The 25,415-nt window shown below is 39.3% G+C and overlaps 1 protein-coding gene across 5 annotated transcripts in view; it reads left to right on the forward strand.

Moving 5' to 3' along the window:
* grid2 (glutamate receptor, ionotropic, delta 2) overlaps nucleotides 1–25,415 on the forward strand; it is a 520,752-nt gene that overhangs the window by 419,282 nt on the left and 76,055 nt on the right. For all 5 annotated transcript variants that reach the window (XR_010095293.1, XR_010095292.1, XM_063489804.1 and 2 more), the window contains exon 11: nucleotides 3,157–3,469. Coding sequence is in view for 3 of the 5 variants with exons in the window: in XM_063489804.1 (XP_063345874.1) it covers nucleotides 3,157–3,469 (313 nt within the window). In the remaining 2 variants the exon portion in view is untranslated. The remainder of the gene's footprint in view (nucleotides 1–3,156; nucleotides 3,470–25,415) is intronic.

Consider the following 25,415-nt stretch of genomic DNA (forward strand, 5'->3'; position numbering starts at 1 on the left):
GATGCAACAACACCAGTGCACTGATAATATTTTTTTCCCTATTAAATATGAGGTCTGAGCAAAGGTAGGACTAAATAAATATTTTAGGTTTTAAACTCAACATTTAAGGTGAGTTTACCTGTTTTATTCATTCGTGACTGCAATCACAAGTGAACAATTCTTTTGAACTTCACACACTAAGGTGGAAAAGGGGAGGAAAGAGTGGAGTTAGGTCCAAAAATATTTGGTTATTAACGCAGTTTTTGTAATTTTACCTCTGTCCACCACCGTATTAGATTTTAAACAAAGCAACCAACATGTGATTTAATTGGGAGCTTTCATCTATAAATCGAGGGGTTTTACAAAGTTAGACGTTTGGGAATTACAGCCATTTTGTTCTTTCATTATCCCATGACAATGAGCTGATAAAAGATCAGTTGTTGCAAAGTGTGGAAGTTGCATTTGGCAGCTGTTCACTGGAACTCTCAGCATGAGGTCCAAAGAGATATTGAAGCAAGGCAAGGTGTCCATCATTAGAGTATAAAAACAAAATAAGACAACTTCGAGTAGCCAAATCGGCAATCTCTGGTACGTTCTTAAAAGGAAGGCACTTACAACACCAAAAGGCCTGGAAGATCATTTATGACAACTGAAGTGAATGAATGCAGAAGTCTTTCTCTGGTCATGAAAAACACCCTTCACACCATCTTTCTAATTCATGAACACTCTTGAGGAGGTAGGCGTATCATTGCCAAAGACTACAATCAAGAGATCCCTTCATGAATGAAAATACAAGAAGGTGTAAACCACTGGTTACGCTCAAGAAGAGAAAGGGTAGATTAAACTTTGCCACAAAACATCTAAAAAAGACCTGCACAGCTCTGTAAAAAATTCTGTGGGTCCATGAAACCAATATTAACTTAAAGCACACTGATGGAAGACAAAGCTGTGGAAACGAGATAAACAGCTCAGGATTCAAAGCATACCACATGTATATATAGCAGCCAATGAAACAGGCACAAGAGGGTTTTTTTATGTGACTGCAGAGAGGAGTAGCAGGATGAATTGTAAAGTGTACAAGGCTGTAGTCTCTGCTCAGATTCAGCCAAATGATGCAAAACTGATCAAACAGCACTTCACAGTGCAAATAGATAATGACCCAAAGCACATTGCAAAAGCAGCCCATGAGCCTCTCAAGGCAAAGCAATGGGATATTCTTCAATAGCCAAAGTCAGTTACCTGATTTCGACTAACAAAGCTTGCTTTTCAATTTTGCTGCACTTTGATCGCATCTTGAATGTTTGATTTTAAAAAACGTGGTTTACAGGTGTGCATCTTACCAGATCCTTTCAAATCAGTAGTACAGTGTTTTTCTGCCATGATCATCTCTTAATGGCAGGAAAAACTTTTTTTTCCAATTTCCAGCCCAAACACGCACTATTTTTATGCAGTTAGATCTAATTTAATTTTAACAACCTTTTTATGACTACGTGAAAGTGTTTGTGCAAGTTCATGTTTATATCTGCATCTGCACAATACCCGCTGATGTCCTTTGATGAAACAATATTAACCTGATGCACATTTTGTTCACCCTAGGTCAAGTATATATTTTTCTTTGATTGTTTTCTTTTGTTTTCTTCAGTTGAGCAGTGTTTTCTCAGAAATTTCCGATTCCATCACTTCATTATTTTCCTTCGGCTGTGTGTCAGGCTTGAGTGATTTTGTAAGACTTGGCTCTCCTTTCCTTGACCTTGAATACTTGCAGTTTATATTTAACATTTCTAGCCCCCTCTCCCCCAGTGGCTCACAAAATTACTGAGAAATGCTTCAAGCACAATGCATATTTATGTGTACACAGATGAGCACAAGTTGCAAATAAACTGAACATGCAAATAATTCTGTTTTCCCCATCAGTCAGCAACAAGGTTTATCTCTCCAAAACCAAATTATACCAGATAATTATTACCCAGAGTGCTTCCTGTAAGTTTTCATGTTGACTGACCACATGTGTCAGCATGGCAATTCATCTCATCCTACACACACACACACACACACACACACACACACACGCACACACACACACTGTTGTATGCATATCACTGTTGTCCCAACCCACAGCCATCTTACAGGATTTCTGAAATTTTTGCCTTATGCAGTGTAAGTGACAATTTCTGCACATTTAAGCATTTTGTTTTTTCACTGAACTGTAAAATTTGGATGGAGGGCGGGAATTAAGTTTTTTGTTTGCTTTTGTGTGTGTGTGTGTGTGTGTGTGTGTGTGTGTGTGTATGTGAATGTGGATGTGGTCTGTGTCTATATAAGTGCATAATCTGTGTGTGTACGGTACCTGTAGGGCTTAGCGTTTGCCTACAAATTCACCTAACTTGCTAGAGTCAGTTGTTTATGGCAACAAAGAAAATCTCATTATCGAACAAGTTCATAATATGTGCCCTCTCTCGCAGTAGTATAGATTTCAAACACCAGCATGCGCTCACAGCAGCATCTTAAATCCCTATTATAGTATAAGCAGATGTCTGCAGCTGCTAGTCAAGCACTGGGGACTGAAAATGTTTTAATTATCCATCATTGTTTCTGCATTAAAGCTAAGCTCAGCCTGTTTTCCTTGGCAGACGCACTCAGTGACGGCTGTTTTTTCAACTTAAAATCTTTGCACATATTTAAAGCAGTCATTTGTTGTCTCTTAACAAGTCTTACAAGTGAAGAGAAAGGTTTTAAGTGCTTCAGAAAGCATACTGACAGAAAACAGATTAATTAATTAATTTGTAAATGATTCAAACGCCACATATTAGAATACAAGTGCAAATTGAGCCAGGGCCTATATGGATTTACTCTTGCTGATATTTGTCAGATATATCTACATTTAGTAGGGTGGTACAAGGGGGTTCATTATGACATTTTTAAAAGTACTGTAATTGTAACTACTAGTTACCATCACTGTGACATGTATTTTCTTCCTCTATGCCAGATATTTCCAGATAACTGTTAAATTTTTTGCATGCTGTCCTTCGATTCTTTATTTTAGGTGATGAGAAGGCACAGATGGACTTTAAGGCTTAGCCTATCTGCTGCTATAAGAATCCACATTTTTCGGCTGACTTCCTCACTTACACATTTTCACAGTTTTAATACTTCAAACTTGTTCTCTGCCTCTTGCAGCGAGCTGATGTGGGACTTTCTGCCTTGACCATCACGCCTGAGCGAGAGAGCGTTGTGGACTTCACCACACGCTACATGGATTATTCTGTGGGCGTTCTGCTGCGCAAGGCTGAGCGCACAGTGGACATGTTTGCCTGCCTGGCACCCTTCGACCTGTCACTGTGGGCGTGCATCGCAGGCACCGTGCTCCTCGTTGGCATCCTGGTGTACTTGCTCAACTGGCTCAACCCACCTCGGCTACCCATGGGATCTGTGTCTTCAACAACGCTGTACAATTCCATGTGGTTCGTGTACGGCTCGTTTGTACAACAAGGTAAGAAAGCAGGATAGAGGGGGTGAAACACAAGTTCAGCAGCAGCATAATAATGGTTTATTTATTTATCTATTAGTCATATTCATTAGTCATTTTGTTTTTACTTGTTGCTTAAGTTATGTTTATGCACCAAGACTGATTAGATCTGATTAGGTCATGGTTTGAGTTCATTAGACCTTTTCACAATGTTAACCAAATGTTGGAAAGTTCAAGTTTCCGTTTTATTTATTTTGACAGGGTGGCAAACCCTGTCCGCAAGAATACATTCCCAAAAACTATCTCTTAATAATCTACAACCTTTAAAACAAATGCAACTTTTAAAACAAAGCATGTTTTTTATGCATTGGGCCGCTATGGTCGATGAGGTCTTTCGCATGGCTTATTTGCAGGGTCTATCTCAGTGGTAAAACAGGGAAATAATGGTAGGGATGGGAAGCATAGACGGAAAAAATGAGCTTGTGAAAGCAATCTAATTTAAAAATAAAATAAAATAGCTCCTCTGAGTACCATAGGTGTGAACTGCCTTTTTGTGTTATAGCACAATAGTCAAATTAGAACAAAAAGGAGGAGACATTTTGTTCCACATGGATTGAAGGAAAGATAATGGCCTTATCCCAGTGATCGGTCTGAAGATTTTTCCAGAATTCATCAGGCTGTGCTCAGGTGTGAAGATCAGACAATTGACACGTGGAAAAGGATTTAAATTTAATCGGCGTAGAAACAGATGCATGGCATAAGGAGAAAATTTCAATAGAGTTAGGTGTGTGTATTTGTGTGTGTGTATATGAATGTGTCTGTTTTCCATCTAGCGCATGTGTTTCATAAAGTATCCATATAAAGTATATAGAAGGTACTTTTGAAGATAAGCATCTTAATATTCTCAGGTTCAATCTTGGGTTTCTCGCAAAATATGTGCTATTTGCCAATGAGCACAGTGTTCTTTTGTTGTCATGCTCTGGGCCTTGCAATAGTTAATTTTTTAAGCAACATTAATTATGCAAATTTAAGGAGGAATGTTTTTTTTAACACTGCCTGTGAAACATTTCAAGCCCTGAATAAGCAACTGATGAGCATTTCGCCATTTGGTAAATAATCCTCCATCTTGTGCTGCAGCTAATGGTGGTAATGATGATGATGATGATACATGCTAATTGCTGTTTGATATTCACAATCATTTCTCTTTTTAGCTGTAATTAACATTTTAGTCATGGCATCATTAGAAAGAAAAGAAGAGAGAGAAAGGATCTCATTCTTCAAGAGTGGGGTTGTCCTGCGCTTGTGTATGATATGGTATGTAGAAAAAAAGAGAGCTTACTGAGGCAGAGTGTTTCAAACGAGTGACATGTTTTTCACTTCCCAAGAAAATGAAGGTTGTGAAGTTTGCACCACTCAGTCAGGTTGTTCATCAAACAAGTCAAGTTCATCAAAAATGACTTATTGTTCAGGAAGTACTATTAAGCTTCACCATTCCTGATATTTTCCTCTGTCTACAGATTTTTTTCTGTACTTTTTTTTGGCATTACTTCAGTATGAACACACACACACACACGCGCACACACACACACACACACACACACACACACGCACACGCACACACACACACAGGTACATTGAATATTCATTCAGCAGCTCTCTCACAGCACCTTTATAATGTCCCAGACCTTTGTGCTTCACCTAGAAATATTACCCCCAGGGAAAATTGATTCAGATGCAAAGACACCCACAGCAGGAGGGAGCTGGAGATGAGTGATGGGAGTGAATAGTCAAACTTGACGCCAGAATTTTGCTTTTGGCTCTGTCACTCACTGCAAGACGGAGCAAGGGTGAGATGAGAAACAGAGAGGTGCAAAGGGATTACACTGATTTTTACAAACCTTTCTCTTTTCTTTTCTTCTTCCCTTTGACTTTTTCTTTAGGTCGCTCCTTTTTTTTTTTTTTTTTGTACTGCACACTTCCATTTCTTCCACTGCATTTTTTCGTCTTTTCCCCTTCTTCCTTTCTGGGAGTCTGCCTTAGAAATTCTGTTCTTCACTGTGGCTCATGTGAGCCACTAGGGCAGCAGCCAAGTGACTGTTTGTTTACAACCTCACCCAGAGGTCTCTCAGTCTGGCGTGTGTACAGAAGATGTAGTGGGGAAAAATATCTGTACTCCATTAACTATTTCTAATTGGTCTCAATGAGAGTGAAAGAGACAGAAGAAGGAAGCGTGTATAAAGACGCAAAGGGAGGGACTGCATCATATGAAATCTGCTGCTTGGTTCTTGACTTCCTAACTGCTACATCAAAGGGACAAAAAAAATCATGGGATTTGGTTTTATTATGCACTAGTAATACAGTATCTTCTCAAATAAAACAGCACATCAAAGAGAAAATTCTGCAGAAAAAAAAAGATCAGTTGTTCACAGATATAGTTTGACGATATGCTGCAGGAAGGGGAAGAAAGAGAGCAAAAAACCATAAAGCAAAGGGAGCTATAACGTGAATTAGTCTATGATACTAAAGATAAATAAATAAGGTACAGAATCCATCTGACAGCAGACGGTGTCTCCTTTGCTGCCAACACAAATATAATGTAAGTATTTTAGCAGTCCTCAAGGGTGACTAAAAGTTGGAAGTGCAGGAAAATTAGTAAATTTGCAGGCGATCACACACAGTCACACACACACAATAAAAAAAGATATCCAGGGTAAGAATGAAGTATGTAAGCAGTCAGCGCAGAGGAAAGGTTATATAAGAGAGGAAATGACTTAAAAGATGGGAAATGTTCCTAAGGAGATTAATTTTCAGCTTCTGCTGTGTTGCACGTTAGCCCTGGCTGAGGTGGGAAGGTCATTCCAATATTTTTCAGAACCAAGAGGAAGGGGGAGGCAAGGCTGGGATGAGTGATTACCAGGTCACATTATTAGGACAGCCCAGCAGACAACATTAGCTTAGTGCAGGGCATTGACTGACTTGTATATAGGGCCTCGGACAGAACATGGCCTGGAGGGATGGGGATATGCACTAGTTTGCAGTCTTGTACACCTGGTTTTAGATCTGAAATGAGCCACTACAGGCAGGCAGCGAAGATAGAGCAGGGGGGAGGGTGACATGCAAGAACTCAGGATGATAGAAAACAATACACCCTGCAGCAGTTTGGATGACATGCAGGTAGGATGGTCAGAAGAAAGTTGCAGTACATCAGACCAAAATTTCCAAAAGCATATTAGGAAGGGCCTGCCTCACTCAGCGTAACTGCAGACAACAATGACGTGCTCAAAAGGGAAGAAGCTTTTGTGAGATAGACACATTTACATGTCATGGAATTAAAGTGTTTGTCATTACTGAGGATAATAATGCAGTTCTAATTATAGCCTGTAAAGAATAAACATAATTTTCTAGGGATATTAGAGACAGAATAAATCCAAAGGCAAATTAAAGTGTTCATTTGTCAGCACGTTTAAGTCTCTCTAAAGAATTGCATTGAATATTTCAAATAAAAAAAATACAGTAATGATGCAATTAATTAATAAGTGATCCCTTTCTTTGATAGCAAACCTCAAAGTGCTAAGAGTAAGACAAATATAAAAAGGAGGGAGGAAGAATAAAATAGAAAGCCAAGAAATAAAATGACAGACAAAAAGCATCTGCAACATATGTCGTTTTAGTACTGCAACAACTGCAACACTTTTTATTTTGACTGACTTTTTTTTTTTTCATCCAAGGCTACATTCTTTCGTCGAGATGAAAGCGAAAACGGCCAGACCGAACAAATTTGCTATAAACTCTGTCGGTATTGAAATGGGTAAATGGCCGCATATCTGCTGACCTGTGCAGCAGGGAGAGAAGCTCTGTTATGCAAGTTAGACATCCTGACAAAAAGAAGCAATGAAACTGAGATAGACAGGTTACCCTGTTCCCTGTCCCGTTTCCTCTTTTAAACTTCCTGTCTCCCCGTGTCTGCCTCAAACTTCTCTCCTTTTCCTCTCTGTCCTGTCCTGACTCCCAAGTTTTGCCAGCAGAATTTGAGCTAAAGTAGAGGAGTCAAAAGCAAAACTCTGTTGTCAAATTGAATATTTGTCTTATGCAAATCTTTGTCAGCCATTCTCTCACTTTCTGGTGTCCATAATTAATGTCTAAACCAGTAGGGGAGAACAAACACCGTGGAGAAACAGACTGGTATTTTGGGTTTTGTTTTTTTGGTGTTGTTTGCACATATGTGTGTGTGTGTTACCTGTCAGTGTGAGTGCTGGTATAGCTCAATTACAACAGTTTTTGTGAGAAAAGCATATGCAATCACACAGATATAGCACGCACTCTTACAAAATTAGTTTTCACTGTATGAAAAAATGCACGCGCACACACACACAGACACAATCACACACAGAGTCAGGGCCATAGGCCACAATCAGTGCTTTCATCTTTCCATCTGCTTCTCCAAACATCTCTCTCTTCTCCCTTTTCCCACCAACCCCTGCTGTGTATCTATCTGTATGTGACTATGTGTGTGAAGGAGAGAGAGCTTTGTTGGAGAACCATATACTGTACTGTATGAAAAAAAAAAATCTGTTTCCCTACTCTCTCCTTTTGCATTTCAACCCAGCATCCCCCAGTTCTCTCCATTCCCCAAATCTCTGTACTCACTGCTGAGTTTTCTCAGTGTGAGTGCGTTCACAGTCTGCACTCCTCATTCCGTCTCTTGGTTCCTCTATGTGTCTCTCGCTCTATCATTATCTCTGTTTCTGCTGTGCCATACTGCTGGGAAGCCAACGTTATCATCATTTTCCTGCTCTCTCCTTCTCCTTTCCTCTCTTTCTCTCTTTATGACTCCCTCTAATCCATTATCCCTCTCTAACGACTCTTTTGTGCTGCTGTAAAGTGGACCCAACTTTAGGACATCCACCCCTCCTGACTTTAACCCTCTATCTCCATCTATCCTCCCTCTGTTCCTTTTTCCCGTCTCCCTCAAAGTGTCTCTCCTGCAACAAAGATGCGCCACAGTGAGAAGAGACCGTCTCTCAGCAGTTCCATTAAATGCATCTCTCTCTTGCTCTCTCTTCCACTCTGTGCACTTTTGTTTTGTTCCTGTTTCTGTCACAATTGCTTCCTGTCCTTCTCCCCTTTTTTCTCCATTCAGCAGCAATCTCTCTTGGCCCCCTCTGTCCACTTCTTTCTTTCTGCTCATGTATGATTACATCCAGCTGGTGCAATCTCATCCTAAAAGCAGGTTTGAATAGGATGTGTACCTTCTGTCCTCCTTACATCGGTCTTCCCCTCGTTCCTTCAGTGGGCAAAAAGTTATTTAAGTACATTTACTCAAGTATGTACTTCAGTGTGAGGGTCCTAGATTCTGCCAGTGAAAATTCCCCGTACTGAGTTCTCATGAAGTAAATACATTTGTCTGAAAGTGTTTCTGTACTTACTAAATTTCTGTATTACAAATCGATCCAGTCTTACGTTGCCATCAAGTACTTTTAAGGTGTTTTTTATTGCTACTTTTACCTAAATCTGTTTGACTATTAAGGGCCAGTGAGCCAAACTGTCAAGGAAAGCTCAGAAAATGAGATTTTAGCTGACATTTTCCTGTCACAGACAAACTCAGAGACAAACTGTGAGACGCAAATCCCTGATCATAGCTCAGTCTTTGCATCTGCCAATAACAGATGCTTACAGGTTAGAGTTGTGTCCTTGCCATTTTCAGAACTTCCTACAGTCATGCTTGAAAGTTAGCTGCTAGTTTAATCAGCTCTGGTGCAAACCCTGAGAGGAGAAGTGGCTGACGACCAGAGAGTAGCGCTATTTAAAAATCATCAAGCCTCTGATTAGATTTCTTTTTTAGGGCAGTACAGAGAAACCGGTGTTGATGTTTGCATCTGTATTTGTTGAGGAAATAAAATGATGAAATATGTGAACCTGAATGAAAAAAAAAGTCAAAATAGGTATAAAAACTTTTATTTGTTTAATTTCACTTTTACTTTTAGGATATTAAAGTGTTAATGTAAATATTCCTCAATAAACATGCAAATTATAATAAATAATAACAGCTAAAAGTAACATTGGTTTATAGATGTCCTAAACTCAGTTATAAGCATCCATAATCATAAATATCACTAAAAAGAAAATCATGTTGAAACTAATTTTCAGTCACTGCTTTCTTTCTCAACTGAAATATCTGCAATTGTGTGATGCGGACAGATGTTTGAGGGTTGAGTAAAGCGTGTGGCTGAGCTAGCTAGTTAACAAAATTTTTCATCATCCTCATGGTCATCAACAATGTCTATTTCCACATATAAAGGTGCGCTGGTCACACCTTATTAATACCAGCTTGAGAACGCCTTCAAATTCTTTGAGATGTAGATTCAGCAAGTAACTGGAGACATTCCTTAGATATTTTGCTCCATATTGGCATGATAGCATCACATAATTGGTGGAGATTTGTAGGCAGGGTACATCTGTGTTTTCACGCTTTATACGGCAAATTCTGACCCAACCATCTGAATCCCACAGCAGAAATCAAGACTCATGAGATCAGGCAACATTTTCGAGCCTCCTATAATCAAATTTTGGTGAGTCCGTGTGTACAGCCTCAGTTTCCTGTTATTAGCTAACGGGAGTGGAGCCCGATTTAGTGTGATGTATCCCCTCTGCATTAAGATTCAAGATCTTTTGCTGCATACCTTGGTTATAACAAGTGATTAAGTTACTGTTGTCTTCCTGAGCTTGTTTAGTATTTTCACCCAGAGAACTGCTGAATACTAGAGATTTCCTCTTTGTCCAATCAGACTCTGTAAACCTTAGAGATTCCTGTGCAGGGAAATCCCAGCAGCTCAGTATTTTCTGAAATATGTAGACCAGCCCATCTGATGCCAACAACCACATTCAAAGTCACTTAAATCACCTTTTATTCTCCATTCTGGTGCTCAGTTGGAACTTCATCCAAATTTCTATATGCCTGAATGCATTTGTTGCCATATGACTCGCTGATTAGATGATTACGTTTATTAGCAGTAGAACAGGTGTCCCTAATAAAGTGTCTGGTGAGAGTATATTTGTAGTAAGCCACTGTTTGTGAGAATTTTCACTTCTTGTGTGATACTGTATTAGTATAGACTTCAGATGTTGGTTAAATAAGATTTATATTATTGTAAATGCAGCAGTGTCGTTGCCTTTATGCAGATTTGCTGTCTGAATATCAAGATGTAGTTTCACCAGATATGAGGATGTCTTCGAGTCTGGCATTTAGTGAAACAGTTGTTTCTATACATAGAGGGAGATGGTAATTCTGTGCAGTTGTCACTTTGACCAACTCCTCAGTATGATTCTTCTTGTCTGGATTAGCTCTTGCTTTTAATTTATATCAAGAATAGAAACTGCTCTTCATGAGCCTTTTTTCATTTTTGTCTCCATCAGGGGATTTTCTGAGACTTTGTTAGTACACATGACATTTTCCAGATTCAAAATGCATAACAAAGTAATGTTAAACAGCTTCACTTTTTGCAAGAAGAAGCACATTAAAAATTGAAAAATGCCAAAGACTCCTTGTCTTGTTTTTATAGCTGGCATAGGGCAACAGATTTGGTCTTTGGTGTTACCACACCGACACATTCAAATGTCCATTTTGTGTTGCCAAGCATTGTTCGGTCATATTTTTACATGACTCTTACATGCTGTGTACTCTTTCTCTCGCATTCTCTGTTTTTCCCGTCTTTAAATGTTTAATCATACTTAAATGTAATCAAACGTTCATCTGCAGACAGCTTAAAAACGAGCTATGTGAAGACAAATAGCGAGATGCATTGCAAACATTTGCAAAGGAAAGAAATTCTTGAACTAAAATACATATAATATCATGCTTGCCTGCATCTTACCATGCTGATTGCCATGTTAGTGACTGAAGATGTGTATGTCTTACTAAATGTGTATCTGTCAAAGCAGCTCCAAAGCACACTGCAATCTGCTGGTCTTGTTTTATCCAGATTCTTTCTCCAGGGAGTCCAAGAAGCTGTAGCTACCAGGGACAGTAATGAGGAGGGTGGCTTAATTGAAATACAAGCATATTTATTTTGGGCACTGTTTTGTTAACTGCCTCGAGAAAACAGGCTGAGTGAATGCAGTTTATTTCCCAGTGAATGTGTTGTAAAGGTCAGGCATTGTGCAGAATGCAAGTGGAAAAAAAAATTGATCTAACTGCTTCTTGGTGGGTGTGCTCACAGTAACTTTTGTCCTCTGAATTTGAATGAATGTACAGTTGTTTAGGGCATTTCTTGGGCAAATGTTAAAACCTGTCCACAAAAATCTAAATCCAAAAAGCTCACAACATAATTAGTAAACACATCATAACGGATAAGACGCTTATAAAATTTACCAGTGCAGGATCGATAGCATTTATAGGATTTAACGCTTGTCAGAAAAGCAATAGAGCAAAATTACTACTTTCTTCTTTCACAACTTGTACGGCAACAAATGAAGTCCTGATTTCACTCAGTAACCCTCCACGAATCTAGATAATTGCAAGATTTATGAGATCATTTACCTTAACAAGGCAGCTTCTTTTTCTACCACACCCCAGGTCACTCCAAAATCCCACAGCTGGATAGAATTTTTTTTAAAAAGAGGGAGAATGGAGGATAGGTCAGTCAAAAGAGATAAAACAGAGGGAGAGCTGGTTGTTTCGCACCTTGTTAGACACCTTGTTAGTGCTCAGCCAGTCATTACAGTGTCTGCTGAGGCAGGAGTATCTCTAATAAATCAAGACATATCTGTCTGTCTGTCTTTTATTCAGCTATCATCCGATCTACTTCACTTGGCAAACACAAATCAAGTATAAGAATGTATGTGAACTGTGACATCGCCTGCAATCTCATCCCATAGTGAAGGCCACAAAACAGGACCCTGTAAGTGAGACCACTGCTCATCCAAACAGCTTCACTTTTCCCCAGCAATTGCAGGTCACATTAGCAGTTGAAACATGGGCAGAAATTTCTTTTGTGTTAACTAGTTAACACAAGAACGAAAAAGTGGGATTTGCACATCAAACTTTCCTCCTTAGTGTACCTCTCAAAATATTAGTGCTATATGTGCAGAAATTCATAGCCTCGGTGGATTTCACATTACAGATTAGAAGCGAAGACCAAAAATTGCCCACCCCTGGGGTATGCAGTACATGTAGGTTTATGGTTATTGAATGAGGAAAGGTGCAGATCTGTGTAACCTGCCAGTTTATGTGGACCTGCAGCCCTTGAAAAAGGGAGAGGAAAAGAAGATGAGACAAGAAAATGGAGGGAAGTAACAGGAAGAGGGAGGGCATGTGGCTTGCAATGTGTGAAATATTGAGAATGACATTGTTAAAGTTGAATATGAGCGACTCAAACACAATCACCATCAAGAGAGAAGTCTAAGAAGTGTATTTTTTGTGGGCACTTGTGTGCATAGGAACGCACACACTTTGTCCTAGTCAAGGGAAAATTGCTGAGAGAGCCATCTGTCAGAAGTTGCACTCAGAGAGGCAGCCATGGTCTTATTGGTTTGATTGAACAAGACACAGTCTGCATACAGCCACCTATAATGAGTCCACAGTACTGTACTTTCAGCTTAATGCAATTTGCATGCATGTCTGTGGATGTGCACATGTGTAACTGTTCCGACTGGCTTTGTATTGCATCCTTTTTGTGTGTGTGCGTGTTTATTTTGCTCTCTTTTTTTCTTTATATGGGAAGCTCCATTGTTACTGTGGGCTTGAAACGCACAGAGCTATTGGAATAGTTTCCATCAAACTTTCCCTTAATTCCTTTAACACCTTCTTTAGGATTAAGTGTAATTGTTGAGAGTAAAAGGCATTAGCTAACAATCGTCGTTATCTATGTTTACTGTTATTGTATGGACACTATCGGGGAGGGATATTAAGAAATAGCCTCATTATTTGTGACTTTTTCAGCAACCTTAGTGTTATGGATTGGATGTACACTGGTGTGTGAAATGTTGTCTGGGAAAAGCTGTTAGTTGTGGGCTTTAGAATTAAGCAAATACAAAGCAGCCACATACACATGAACACAGGCACATACAGCCTTGACTTCCTGTTGGCTGTTGTAACCCTTATATCGTACACAGATTGTATTGATCCACGTATAGGAGCCGAGTGGAGAAACATAGCCTGTAAATAAGCTCAAAGAAATTTCTGCTGACCCCATCATTTTTATGTTCCTTTCAACGGTGAAAAGGAGGCAAAAAGTGCTGATGAGGCTTGAAAAAAGGAAGAGAGAAGAGGGGAAAGAACGTTTCTTTAATAAGTCCAATGTCAAGCAGTTTGCAGTCTGCATATGGTACATACACTTACACACGCATTCAGAGGAGGACTTTTACCCCAGCTATTTTGGGAGGGCGTTAAGAAGTTGCCACACTAAAGCGTGCACACATAAAGGTGCAGACACGCACACACCCAGACACAGAAAAAAACTGCAGTTTATCGCCAGTCTCCACACTTGGCCTGTTGCAGCCTACAGGTTAACTGGCTGCTCTTCATTCATTTTAGGGAATGGGAAACTGCTCTCCCATCCCAAAAAGCAACCAGTTTTAATGAATTTTCACAAGCGATGATGCAGCAAGTTGCAGTTTTTGAATGGCAGGCGAACAAACTTGTATGAATGCAAATGTGCTTGGGTTTACAGTGATTTTGCAAAAGTATATACTTAGTAAATTGATCTAAACACAAAACACACACGAAAGCACAAAAATCATATTTGATCGATATGTCATGTCCAAATTAGTACATAGAAGATGTGAACACCAATGTTCTTTCGCCGTTTCATATCCAAGCTACATTCACAAGTGTTACATAGTCGGAGTCTAGAGGCTGCCTAGAAGATGAGCTTGTTATAAAGTGGGTAAAAAAAGGAGACCGACTATCCCACATTCTGGCATTAACCTTGAAAGTTTGCCCAAAATGCACTTTTCTCCCCCCAGTGAACGATCAGAAAATAGAACATCCAGGCCCATTTATAAATAAACTGGTTCTGTTTTTTAGTGAAACTACCCACAATACTGAAGCTTAATGCCAGTTATAGAAAAAATCCTGCTGCACGAGATTTTGGCCTCATATTGTGACTTGAAATGGGTGTAAAATTGATTTGGTTGCAGCTTTTGAAATAGGATGTGCACCTTTTTGGTAATGCTACTTAAAAAGCACAACATTTCAGCCCACCTCCATGTAGGCTGAAGGTCTGTAACTTAGGAAATTTGTTTGGAAGTAGAACTTGCCTGAGTGTGTGTGTGTGTGTGTGTGTGTGTGTGTGTGTGTGTGTGTGTGTGTGTGTGTGTGTGTGAGCGAGAGAGAGAGAGAGAGAGAGAGAGAGAGAGCATTTGTCAATAAATATGTTCACTGTCTGTCTGGGAGAAAGTTTATATGTCTCTTTACACCACAGGCAGAACTGTAACAGAAGCAAGCAGTATTTCAGAAAGAAAGGCAATGTTGTCGGGGTACAGTTAAAGTTAAAATACTTTTAAGTGATATATTTAGTGTGAAGACAGTAAAACGAAAGCAGTACACCACAAACTCCCCCAAAAGACAAACTAAAAAACAAAACTGTAACTGATGCAATCCAAAAGGTCACTGCAGGGTTTTTTCTGAGTTTTGCATTTTCTCTGGCCTATTGTGTAGCGAATGTCTTGGCTGTATTGTGATAAAGTGTCACGTAGACCCTGCATGCTGAGCTTTGACTGCACAGGCACAAAATTTCCCTTCTGCATTTAAAGAATACTAGTGAAGCTAGCTCACCAGCTCTCTCCATGAACGCTATGACTGTAGCTATGATTGTTGCTGCAGCTTTGTAATTGAATACAGTAACTGTCTCTCTGACTGGTTGTACTTTGGTTCTCATGAATCTGGCTGTGACATATTCATTTTTAATTGGTATAAAACTGACTACATGCAGCGGTTATGTGTTTAGTGATGGTTTTGCTTGCTGAGTGTTGTATCGAATCTTTTCTATTCCTGAACTCCTGTGCTATGATGATCTGTCATAGAAGAACAGCAGGTTCAAATAGTAACAGCTGGACATATCCATAACACCACAGACTGAGCCATACAGCATACTCAGCCTCACCTACACAGTCAACAGACTAAGCATCAATAGCTGTTCTCACAAGCAGCAGCTGGATACTGTTAGAGAATCGCCTTTCATAATGAGGAATGATTCGATAAATGCACCATGTAAATGGTCACATTATCGAATCATTTCCATATCTGTATTGCGAGTCTTTTAATTAGCAATGTATTATAACTAGACTCGAACAACGTGGTTCTTATGGCTCGGAAGGAATGCAAAAGCAAGGCAATAGTGTTTGTTTGGTTTATGGCTTTAAATACCAGAAAGAAAACTATCATCTTGATGTGGTTGTTGTTCTTTTCCTTATGAAATATCATTACAAGTTACATTTCAAAGCTAACCAGAAAAAACGCTGTTTATGAAGCATTGATTGAGAGATAGATAGACATAAAGCTTACTGTCTTCTATACGAACAACAAGGATGAAATGAAACGATGCGTTATTTCTTCTAAATGCACACAAACACATATGTTAAGTACGCATGAGCGCGAAAAGTCTGCTTTGGTTCGCTGTTTCCCCCGTGCACTAATGCAGACATAGCAGATTTCTTTTTTCATGGTGAGCACGCTCTGAAGCACAGCTAAGTGAGGGAATAATTTGCATTTCAATCTTTTAATTTGCTCCCTTTTTGTGAAATTGAGCCAACTTCTACAAGCTAACCGGAGTGAGTACAGAACCCCATTTCAGCATCCCCCCTAAGGGCGATCCTATAATATTTGAATATCTCTTTCCCCCAGTTGAACTTATATTAAACTCACATTTATATTACACACATTGAATTCTTTGGGGGTTTCAACTTAAGTCATGTTCTAAACATGACATGACTGCAAGGATCGCTTTGATTTGCTGGTTTCTTAAGTGTGAGTAAGAATGTAGAGAGCAAGTAACGAAGAGAAACACCTTTCTGACCAAAAAGAGGATTTTGCTTTTCAAATTGTCATTTACGAAATAACTAGACCTGAAAACCTAACATTTAAAGAAAAACAAACAAATGGCTTGCAAAGATTTGTTGCAGTTTGATGGCACATGCTGCTTTTCTGATATCTGTTAGAACATGGGTCTACTATCTATATAACGAACACATGCACTCAACGGTCTAATTTTAATTAACTTAGATGATCCATGTTTGGCCAGCTCATTTTGGTCTTGTATTAACTTCTACACACATACATAATACATGTATTCTGTACATATGTATATACTACACAGCATGTGTCTGTATGGAGTGCACACTTCAGTAGAGGGAGGGTCCAGAGCAATTTGTCGGCCGCAGAGGTGAATCACAGCAATATGAAAAATTAATATAACGTTCATGAATATTAATAACTCTGATGCAATTGCCATAATATCAGCGCTTCTCCTTCATATCACATGTAGCTTTAAAGTACAATAAAAATAATCACAAATCACAAAATAATATGGATTTATTTGCATTATGTGAGTTTAATGTGCTACCGAGTAATTAAAGTGCTTACCTCTGAGCAGTATATTGGGCTTCACATTGCCCACAGATCACACCTGAATGTTATGCTGTAGCTTGAGACTGTGTGGTGCAATATTCTTTATTTTATCATAGCGGCCTTGTCCAATAGCAAAATGAAATAATTATGTAAATGATATTGGAAAAATGTGAGTCATATGAGCCTATGTGCACACGCAAGGGCTGCCTACTTTGTCAGCGGAAATGCACATTCATAGGAGGATATTTTCTGAGATGTAAATTTGGTTGTCAAGTTGCTGATTGCGGTGTCTATTTGTTATGCTAAGTGTAATCAAGACTTTGCTGTCACAATCAGAAATTTAGATGACAATCATTTAACAATCAGTTCAAATTTCACTTTATTAAAAGCTTTTTGTTGTTGTTGAGTTACTGTAATTTCAATTAGCCTGAAGTTAAACTGTGTGAATTGCTCAGGGGGGTGGCTGCGGTTCAGGAGTGAGTTGTCTGCTCATCGGAAGGTTGATGGTTCAATCCCCAGCTCCTTTAGTCCGTGTGTTGAAGTGTCCTTGGGTAAGATTGTAAGAGTATTAGATTAAAAGTGCTTAGTAACCCTTGCTTTTCGGTGTGTGTGAATTTGAACTTGTGTATAAACTTCAGCCATATTTTTGAGGATGTCTTAAAGTTCCTATACGTATTCAGGGAGTGTACAGGGAAGGGAGACACCATTTGGGCACATCCTTGAATCGGAAACTTCGTGCATCTCAGCTCAAATCCACAACATTACCAGCCTGCTGGATCTTTTTAATGGTTGCACTTGATGGCTTGAAAAAAAATTGCTAACCACATGGAAAATCCCTCTTCGCTTTGGCTTATAGCCAGGGGTATTAGAGGTGGCACATGTACAATGTAGAGATTGAAAAGCAGAAGGCAGGAGAGGTGATGGAGGAGGGATGCATGCACTCTGTCATCCTCCTCCTCCCTTTTTCTATTCTCTCGCTTTTTCCCATCTTCACCCCGGCTCCTGCACTGTAATATGTCTTTCCCAAGTTGTTTATAATCACTGGGACACCGTCAGACGGGAGTGATTGAGGTGCTAGAGGAGAAATAGATGGTAAAAAAATAAATAATGATTCCAGCAAGTCATCAGACGGTGGAGGGGTATAATCTGAGGTAGTGGAGGTGCTTGCTCGGTGGTGAGATTTGAAGCTTTACAAGAAAGCCACACATATATAAAACCCTTCAGGATGTGCCCACCGCTCGACTGGCTTCAAAGCTGCACTCATCTTGAGTTACCTTTACTGCAGAATGTCAACAAGGATGGGGAAAAGAGGAGAAGAGCAGAGGAGGAAGGTAGTAAGAGATGCAGAAAGGCAAGGAGAAGATGTTAGAGGGGAGGCAGGCAGAAAAACTGAGAATGTGTGATGCAGATGAATTGGCTTATAGAATAATTTTGTTTGCCAAACCTGCGGGAAACAACAGCACCTGTATCTGTCAAATTTTTCATCCTCCTTCCTGGATCTATGTGTTTATTTCTCTCAAAGCAAACAAATAACAGTGTATAGACATATGCATATTCCTTTTTTTGTGAGTTTATGTTTGGATTCTTTGATTTTGTTTGTCTTGAAAAGCTGGTGCATTCGTTGCCTTCAACAAAAAGGAAATCAATAGCGCTAAAATTACAGCCTACCCTGGGAGTAAGTTCTTATACTGTCAGATACTCTAGCGTAAGTCTTTGAGTTTCTTTAGCAATCCAGTTCACTTAAGATCATTGGTATTCAGGAGGTAATGCTGATGATATTTTGTTGGAACCTGACTTTAGAAATCAGTGCCATGCATAAACATATAAACACTGCCTGGAGCTGGTGTAAGGTATTAATTACATAGCTCATAATTGCAGATTTAAGAGATTATAGTATTTTTACGATGCACTTTTTTCCTTTTTTTTTTTTTTTTTTTTTTTTTTTTTTACTTAAAATGGCTCTAACTAACATATTGGGGGAGGGTGATACATTTGCATCTTATTTCTCATCTTCATTTTTTCCCTCTGTGCTTCATTCAGTTAAAGTAACACTATATTTTATGTACTATAAATGAATAATACTGAATGATACTATATATATCATTTAGTGTGACCTTGTGTAACCACGTGTTAATGTGACTTTCAGCTGACACTGTGATGATTTCATACTAAAGATGTAGTAATTCATTATAAAGTACTGAGATGCTTGACATTTGTTTTTAGAGAATTTAAGAATCTCTAGATTTCTTTTCATTTTAAAGTCTGAAGAAACATTGTTGCACAATTCTGTGACATGATGACAAGACTTTTGATGATGTGGGTGATCACTGACATTTATTTGATATTGTATAAGACTTAGACAACAAAAGAAAGTCTGAAACTTTTCAAAATACTTTAAAAGATGGATTGAATTTTATAATCATAACCTCAGTTTAACATATTTCTGACAGTGTTGACACATGTACAAGCAATGAAGCAAAACTGGTACTGTTTGGTGTTTTTCTGTGCTCAAAATCCTATTTGACTGTCCGTTTGGTATGAAACAACCATATGTGCAAAGCTAGATTGTGGAAGACTTGATACGTTAATGTGTTAAATGGAGATAATGTGTTGTTATTTTTCGAGACACTTTTCAGTGGTGTGGAAGAATGAAAAGTGAATGCCTAAAGTGTTGTTAAAAAGAACCTTACATCATCTTATGGGAAGATTGCATGGATTCCAACTGGGGGATGACATCAGCTGAGCACACTCTAGCTCTTTTTTATTCATTTAAAAAAAATACTCTAATGAACTACTCTGCTCTTATTTCGTCCAAGAATAACCAGAGTGTGATGCTTTAAATTTGAAGAGATGGATCAGAAAGGTTGGCAGCAGGAATGTAGATTTTAAAAACCGATGATGCATTTGAGAGAAATTGATTTCCAACACTGGGTGCAGAAAGTGTGGACATTCCTTATTGTCTAAAATTGGGGAAAGGGAGAAAGACACAGATTTTTTTTTTAAACACATTACTTCTTTTCTATATGATGATAAAGATGATATGGGATGAGATTAATGGTCAGTAAGTCTTTGCAAGTGGGCATCTCAAACACGCACTGCACCAGCACCGTAAACTAGTGTCTTGAAGGAGCTTGTTTACACTGACAGCATGCAGTAAAAGAGCAGAGAGTAGACTGTCGATATGGACCGTGCACAGTAACGGAGCTGGTCCTTATCATCAATTTGTCCAGCGTCGTTTTCTAGTGGTTGACCTCTTTGTCTCATTTACTCTGAAATGTGGCTTTTTTCCCGACAGAGAAGATAAATCTCTCTATTAGGCTGCTTTACTGCAAGTATTTACAAAACACCTGTACATAGAACAGCTTTAGTCGAATTCAAAGTCAGAGATGTTAAAGAGCATGTTGTTTCCCCTGACCTCAGGTTGCACTTTCAATTATAGGTTCTTTACTTTTCAGACTAAAGAACAGACAAATGCATCACTTATCTCTTACGGTAATGGCGTTACTTCAGTTTGGTTCATTGTTCTGCCATTGTTATGTCTAAAAATGACAACATTAAGAATATGGAAGCTCAATGAGAATAGTTTATTGCCACTGTAATACTTTTTATTGCCTCATTGAGATTTTTATTTGCTTACAGTACACTAAGACTCATTGTGTGCTTTCATCAACCAGTTATGCTGCACTCAATGTCCTGACTGTCCACGGGCCAAGTAGCGTGACTTAACCTTTGACCTTTTAAATATGAATTGCCATCACTTCTGCATCTGTATTAGTTGATCATATATGCCACAATACTCCTTGCCATTTTTGCATAAAAATCTTTAACAATCTCTTGCTTTCCTTACCTACTTAGCTAACTGAAGTGCAAATTCAATTTAAAATTCAAGAGCTGATTTGTTAAGGTGCTGTGACTCATTAAGTCTTATGAGTGACACTGAAAAGGACTGTCCTGCACCTTTGGCTGCTTTTGAAACAAAAAGTCTTGGCCTGTAAATCACCCCATCAGGTTTACAGCATCATACATGGGATCAAGGGCTTTTTGGACTAATCATCATCCTCACTGATTAGTTTGAGTCAGGGCTGTGGGATGGGGGTCATGTCTGGTGCTCTCATTTATCTAAGCACTTGATGTTCTTCCCCAATATGTGGGCAGTGGATGTGTGTGAGTGTGTGTGTGTGTGTGTGTGTGTGTGTGTGTGTGTGTGTGTGTGTGTGTGTGTGTGTGTGTGTGTGTGTGTGGTTACCTTTGCCAGGACCCCTAAAATGTGGGATATCCAGAAGTGCAGTTTTGACAAACAAATCTACACGAGTCTCATCCTAATATTAGTTCATACATGCTAAAGGTGTCAAATGTAAAGACACACGGTCCGTTCTGTTTTTTAAGTTCAGTTAAACACTGAGTTTAATTTGACCTACTGCCAACAACCACTAATGAGGGAAACGTGTATTCACTCAACAGGTTGGGAGTGGTTGGTGGAGATGGTTGGTGCTACTTTCCAAGTGGTAGTGAATCTTTGAAAAGGAGTGCAAAATAGAAGTAAAAGTTGTGCCTTAATGCTGCAACCAAAACATTTCAAAAGGTTCAGCTTTTACTTTCAAGGTGAATGTCCTCTGTTTCTGGTTTCATCAAGTCATCATCAAGTTTTATTATAGTTCAGAGAGAAATGGTGAGCAGACATCTTCCATGCAAACTGTGGGTGATCCAAAGGAGTCAAAAGGAGTCTGCAACCCCTTTCACCAATCAACAGCCAGCATCAGCAATGACTTGTAACATGTTGGGGAATGCACTTTCTTTACTAGAAACCAGCAGTTGCCAACTGGTCTCTGAACTGTGTGCCTGAAGTTTTAGATATTTCAGTAAAAGAGCAAGACGTTGCAAGTTGAGAGACAGAATGTATTAAGATCCACAAAAAAGTGTGTTATCTGCTTAAAGGTGGGCTTTACACAGCTCACACCACAATGTCAAACTTTTATTGTGGACATTTTCACTCTTACTAATATCTTGATGCATTCTCAATCATCCAGGTAAGTAAATCTCCAAAAGTTGATTCTGTTCATTTGGACGTAGCGTTTTGTGGGAGAAACGTTTCACTCGGTGGACCGACATATCAAATTCACCAGGGAGGATATGAAAAGTGGCAGGTTAGCCTTCTTAGACTGTGAGATTTCCATCAGTAATGGGGGACATCTAAAAGCTGACGTGTACCATAAACCTACACATACGGATCAGTATTTAAGGTTTGACTCTCATCATCCACTGGAGCACAAAGTGGGTGTCATTAGGACGCTACAACACAGAGCGAACACCATCGCCAGGGAGGCAGAAGAACATCACATCAAGAAGGCCCTGAGTAAATGTGATTATCCCATCTGGACTTTTGTCAAAGCTGGAAAGGCACCTAAAGAAAGCTCCAGCCGATCCAGGAGAGAAGGACAACTGCTGCCCAAGCGAAAACCTGTAGTGATCCCATATGTGTCAGGAGTATCGGAGCAGTTGAGACGCATTTTTTCTAAACACCGGGTCTCTGTGGCTTTTAAACCCCAAAACACGCTGCGCCAAAAACTGGTCCACCGCAAGGATCGGGTTCCCCGACACAAACAGAGTAACATAGTGTACGCTGTTAAGTGCCAGGAGGATTGCCAGGATTTATACATCGGGGAAACCAAACAACCTCTGGTGAAACGGATGGCACAACACAGAAGAGCTACCTCGTCAGGCCAGGACTCTGCAGTCTGTTTACACCTACAGGTCAGTGGACACTCTTTCAAGGATGAGGATGTACACATCCTGGACAGGGAGGAACGCTGGTTTGAGCGCGGAGTCAAGGAGGCCATTTACGTGAAAAGGGAAAGACCATCTCTGAATCAAGGAGGGGGCCTAAGGGTACATCTTTCGCCATCTTACAATGCTGTGATTGCAGCCATTCCCCAACTCTCTGTGAATGGTACTCATGGCCATTGATCAGTGGTCTTTGATCAGTGGGTTTTGGTCAGTGGTTGTTGATCAATGGTTATGAGAATTTGCATAATTAAGATTAAGGAACTGACCTCCCAGCCCATTGTTCCTTCAGTGGGCTGGTTTCAGTCATTATGCAAATGATCTGTTTATAAGATTGGGGAAACCTGCAGTCAGCTGAGACTGAAGAAGTCACTTTATGAGTGACGAAACGTTTCTCCCACAAAACGCTACATCCAGATGAACAGAATCAACTTTTGGACACTATTACTAATACTTTATAATACTCAACTGATCTGGTTTGCCTGGCCAGAGTTTTTCCTTGAATTTGTAGCTCCACTATGATTGCTGTGGATGAGTCATCAGACCTATGAGGAGTTATTGGCTAATAAATTCACAGTGTTGGACAACAGGTACAGGGGTCAACCAATCATGTCCCAAGTATTTTGGATGAAACTGCTTGCTGTTGTCTTTTATTTTCCCAGTGTAGATTAAAAAACAAAAAACAGACTTATAACATAAAGGTTTTCCTGCCAAGCTCTATTGTTTAGTTATCTGACTGTTTAAAGATGTGCCATTGTTCTTGGTTGTATGCATATGCTTCATCCAAACTCATGCCAAATAAATTTCTGAAAGTCCCTGCCCTTTTCCAAGAAGTTTCCAAGGACAACTTCCCAGATGCTTCCGTGTTTACCAAACCATCTGGAGTGTCAGGTTACAAAATATCCCATCAAGGGCTGTTTTTTTCTCAACAGAAATCAGAGTCTAGAGGGTTTGCAAAGTCAGGTTGCACTGCAATATCCTGAAGGGCTTCTTCTTTTTTTGTCCAATAATACCCAAAACATCAGTCTGTTCAGGCAAACAAAGTTAGATCGTGAAGCTGCTAAAAAAAAAAAAAAAAAAAAAGATGGGAAAATGAAATGCCAAGGGGTCTTTTAGCCAGCAAAATTGCAAGTTAATCAGTCGGTCAGTTACACGGCCAAGGGGCCGCTATCTAATTAACTAATCAATTATGTAGATATCCAGCAATCCAATTACTCTTTCAATCAAAAAAGACAGAAAGCAGCACTTAGCATTAGGCTAATGGAAACCTGAATGTTAGGGAAAAATACATTAAAACGTGAAAGACAGCCACACGGTTCATAGAGTAATTTGAAGTAATTAAGAACTGCAGCATCCTTAGTATGCCTCTTTAAATGAAGTTTCAGTTTTAATTCCTAGTTTTGAGTTGTGTAGGAAGAAATAAAGTAATCCTGTTTGCCCAGAGCTACACGAGTCACAGCTGAGAATAAGAGGAGTAGCAGGAGAAACATGGGGGTAAGAATGGAGAGCTATATCGAGGGGACACAACGGGGTGCTTTTGAAGCTGCCAAGCTGTATTTGCAAAACCTGCTTCATGGCAGCTATGCTTCTCTTAGGATCCTTACGTGTACCCGTATGCAAACTGAGACACCCATACACTCCTACCTTTAAAAAAAGTTTTTCAGGAGTTCAACCACAGGAAAACTTAAAAGTTCTTTCAGAAAAGAATCTCTGAATCCTAGACAGAAGATTACTATGATTTATTTTAGTAGTCTTGATTAGCTTAGTTAAAGGAACCCCGAAGAAGAACGGTAACATTATTAGTCTTGTATCTGTATAGAATGAGTTAACCCAGCTGTCACCTCCTACCAGTCAATCTGAATCACTTCGATTCTGAGATACACATACTCTGTTCAGAAAGTCTGTGTTCGAAATGTCATGCTGACTTCACACTATCCTTTGAGATAGCTGCTTAGTCGTGAACCTCTAATAACGCACAATATTTTTTGTCATTTATCCTCAGACCCCATCTTCTGATGAAACAGGAGAAAAGGTGTATTTTAAAATGATATAAAAGGTGCCGTACATGCTTTATGCCTGTATATGTGCCCATGAAACCTGACACAACCACTCACTCACTTGGAGCGTTTGCTGACTGCTGTTTCAATACTAAATGGTAACATCCATCTAAGTCTTTCCCCCACTATGAAAGATGGTTTTGAGAGCACTCACTATAAATGATGCTTCTCTTGGTACAATATACTTTAGTATTAGATTTTATAGAACTATACACTTTTACAATACACTAGTTTGCACATATCTAAAGTCGGGTAAATTTAGTTAGTAAATAAACCCCTTAGTCTGGTGAGGCTTGCTAGTTCTAAATTGGATCCACTATTATCTTCTGAACTGCCTTAATTCTTCAAGAATTGAACAGCCATGAACTGTTGATATAATGCAGAATGGATGCTTTCAGATTGTTTATGTCAAATTTTGATCCTACCATCCTTCTTTCTGAGTTTTGCAGCAGACCAGCCAATGCTTTTATAATCTTATACTGTCCAGTTTTGGTGGTAAACTGTAGCCTCGGTTTCCTGTCCTTAGCTTACAGAAGATCCACCCAGTGTGGTCTTCTGCTATAGCCTA

The sequence above is a fragment of the Pelmatolapia mariae genome, linkage group LG12, assembly GCF_036321145.2.
Source record: "Pelmatolapia mariae isolate MD_Pm_ZW linkage group LG12, Pm_UMD_F_2, whole genome shotgun sequence".
Lineage (NCBI taxonomy): Eukaryota > Metazoa > Chordata > Actinopteri > Cichliformes > Cichlidae > Pelmatolapia > Pelmatolapia mariae.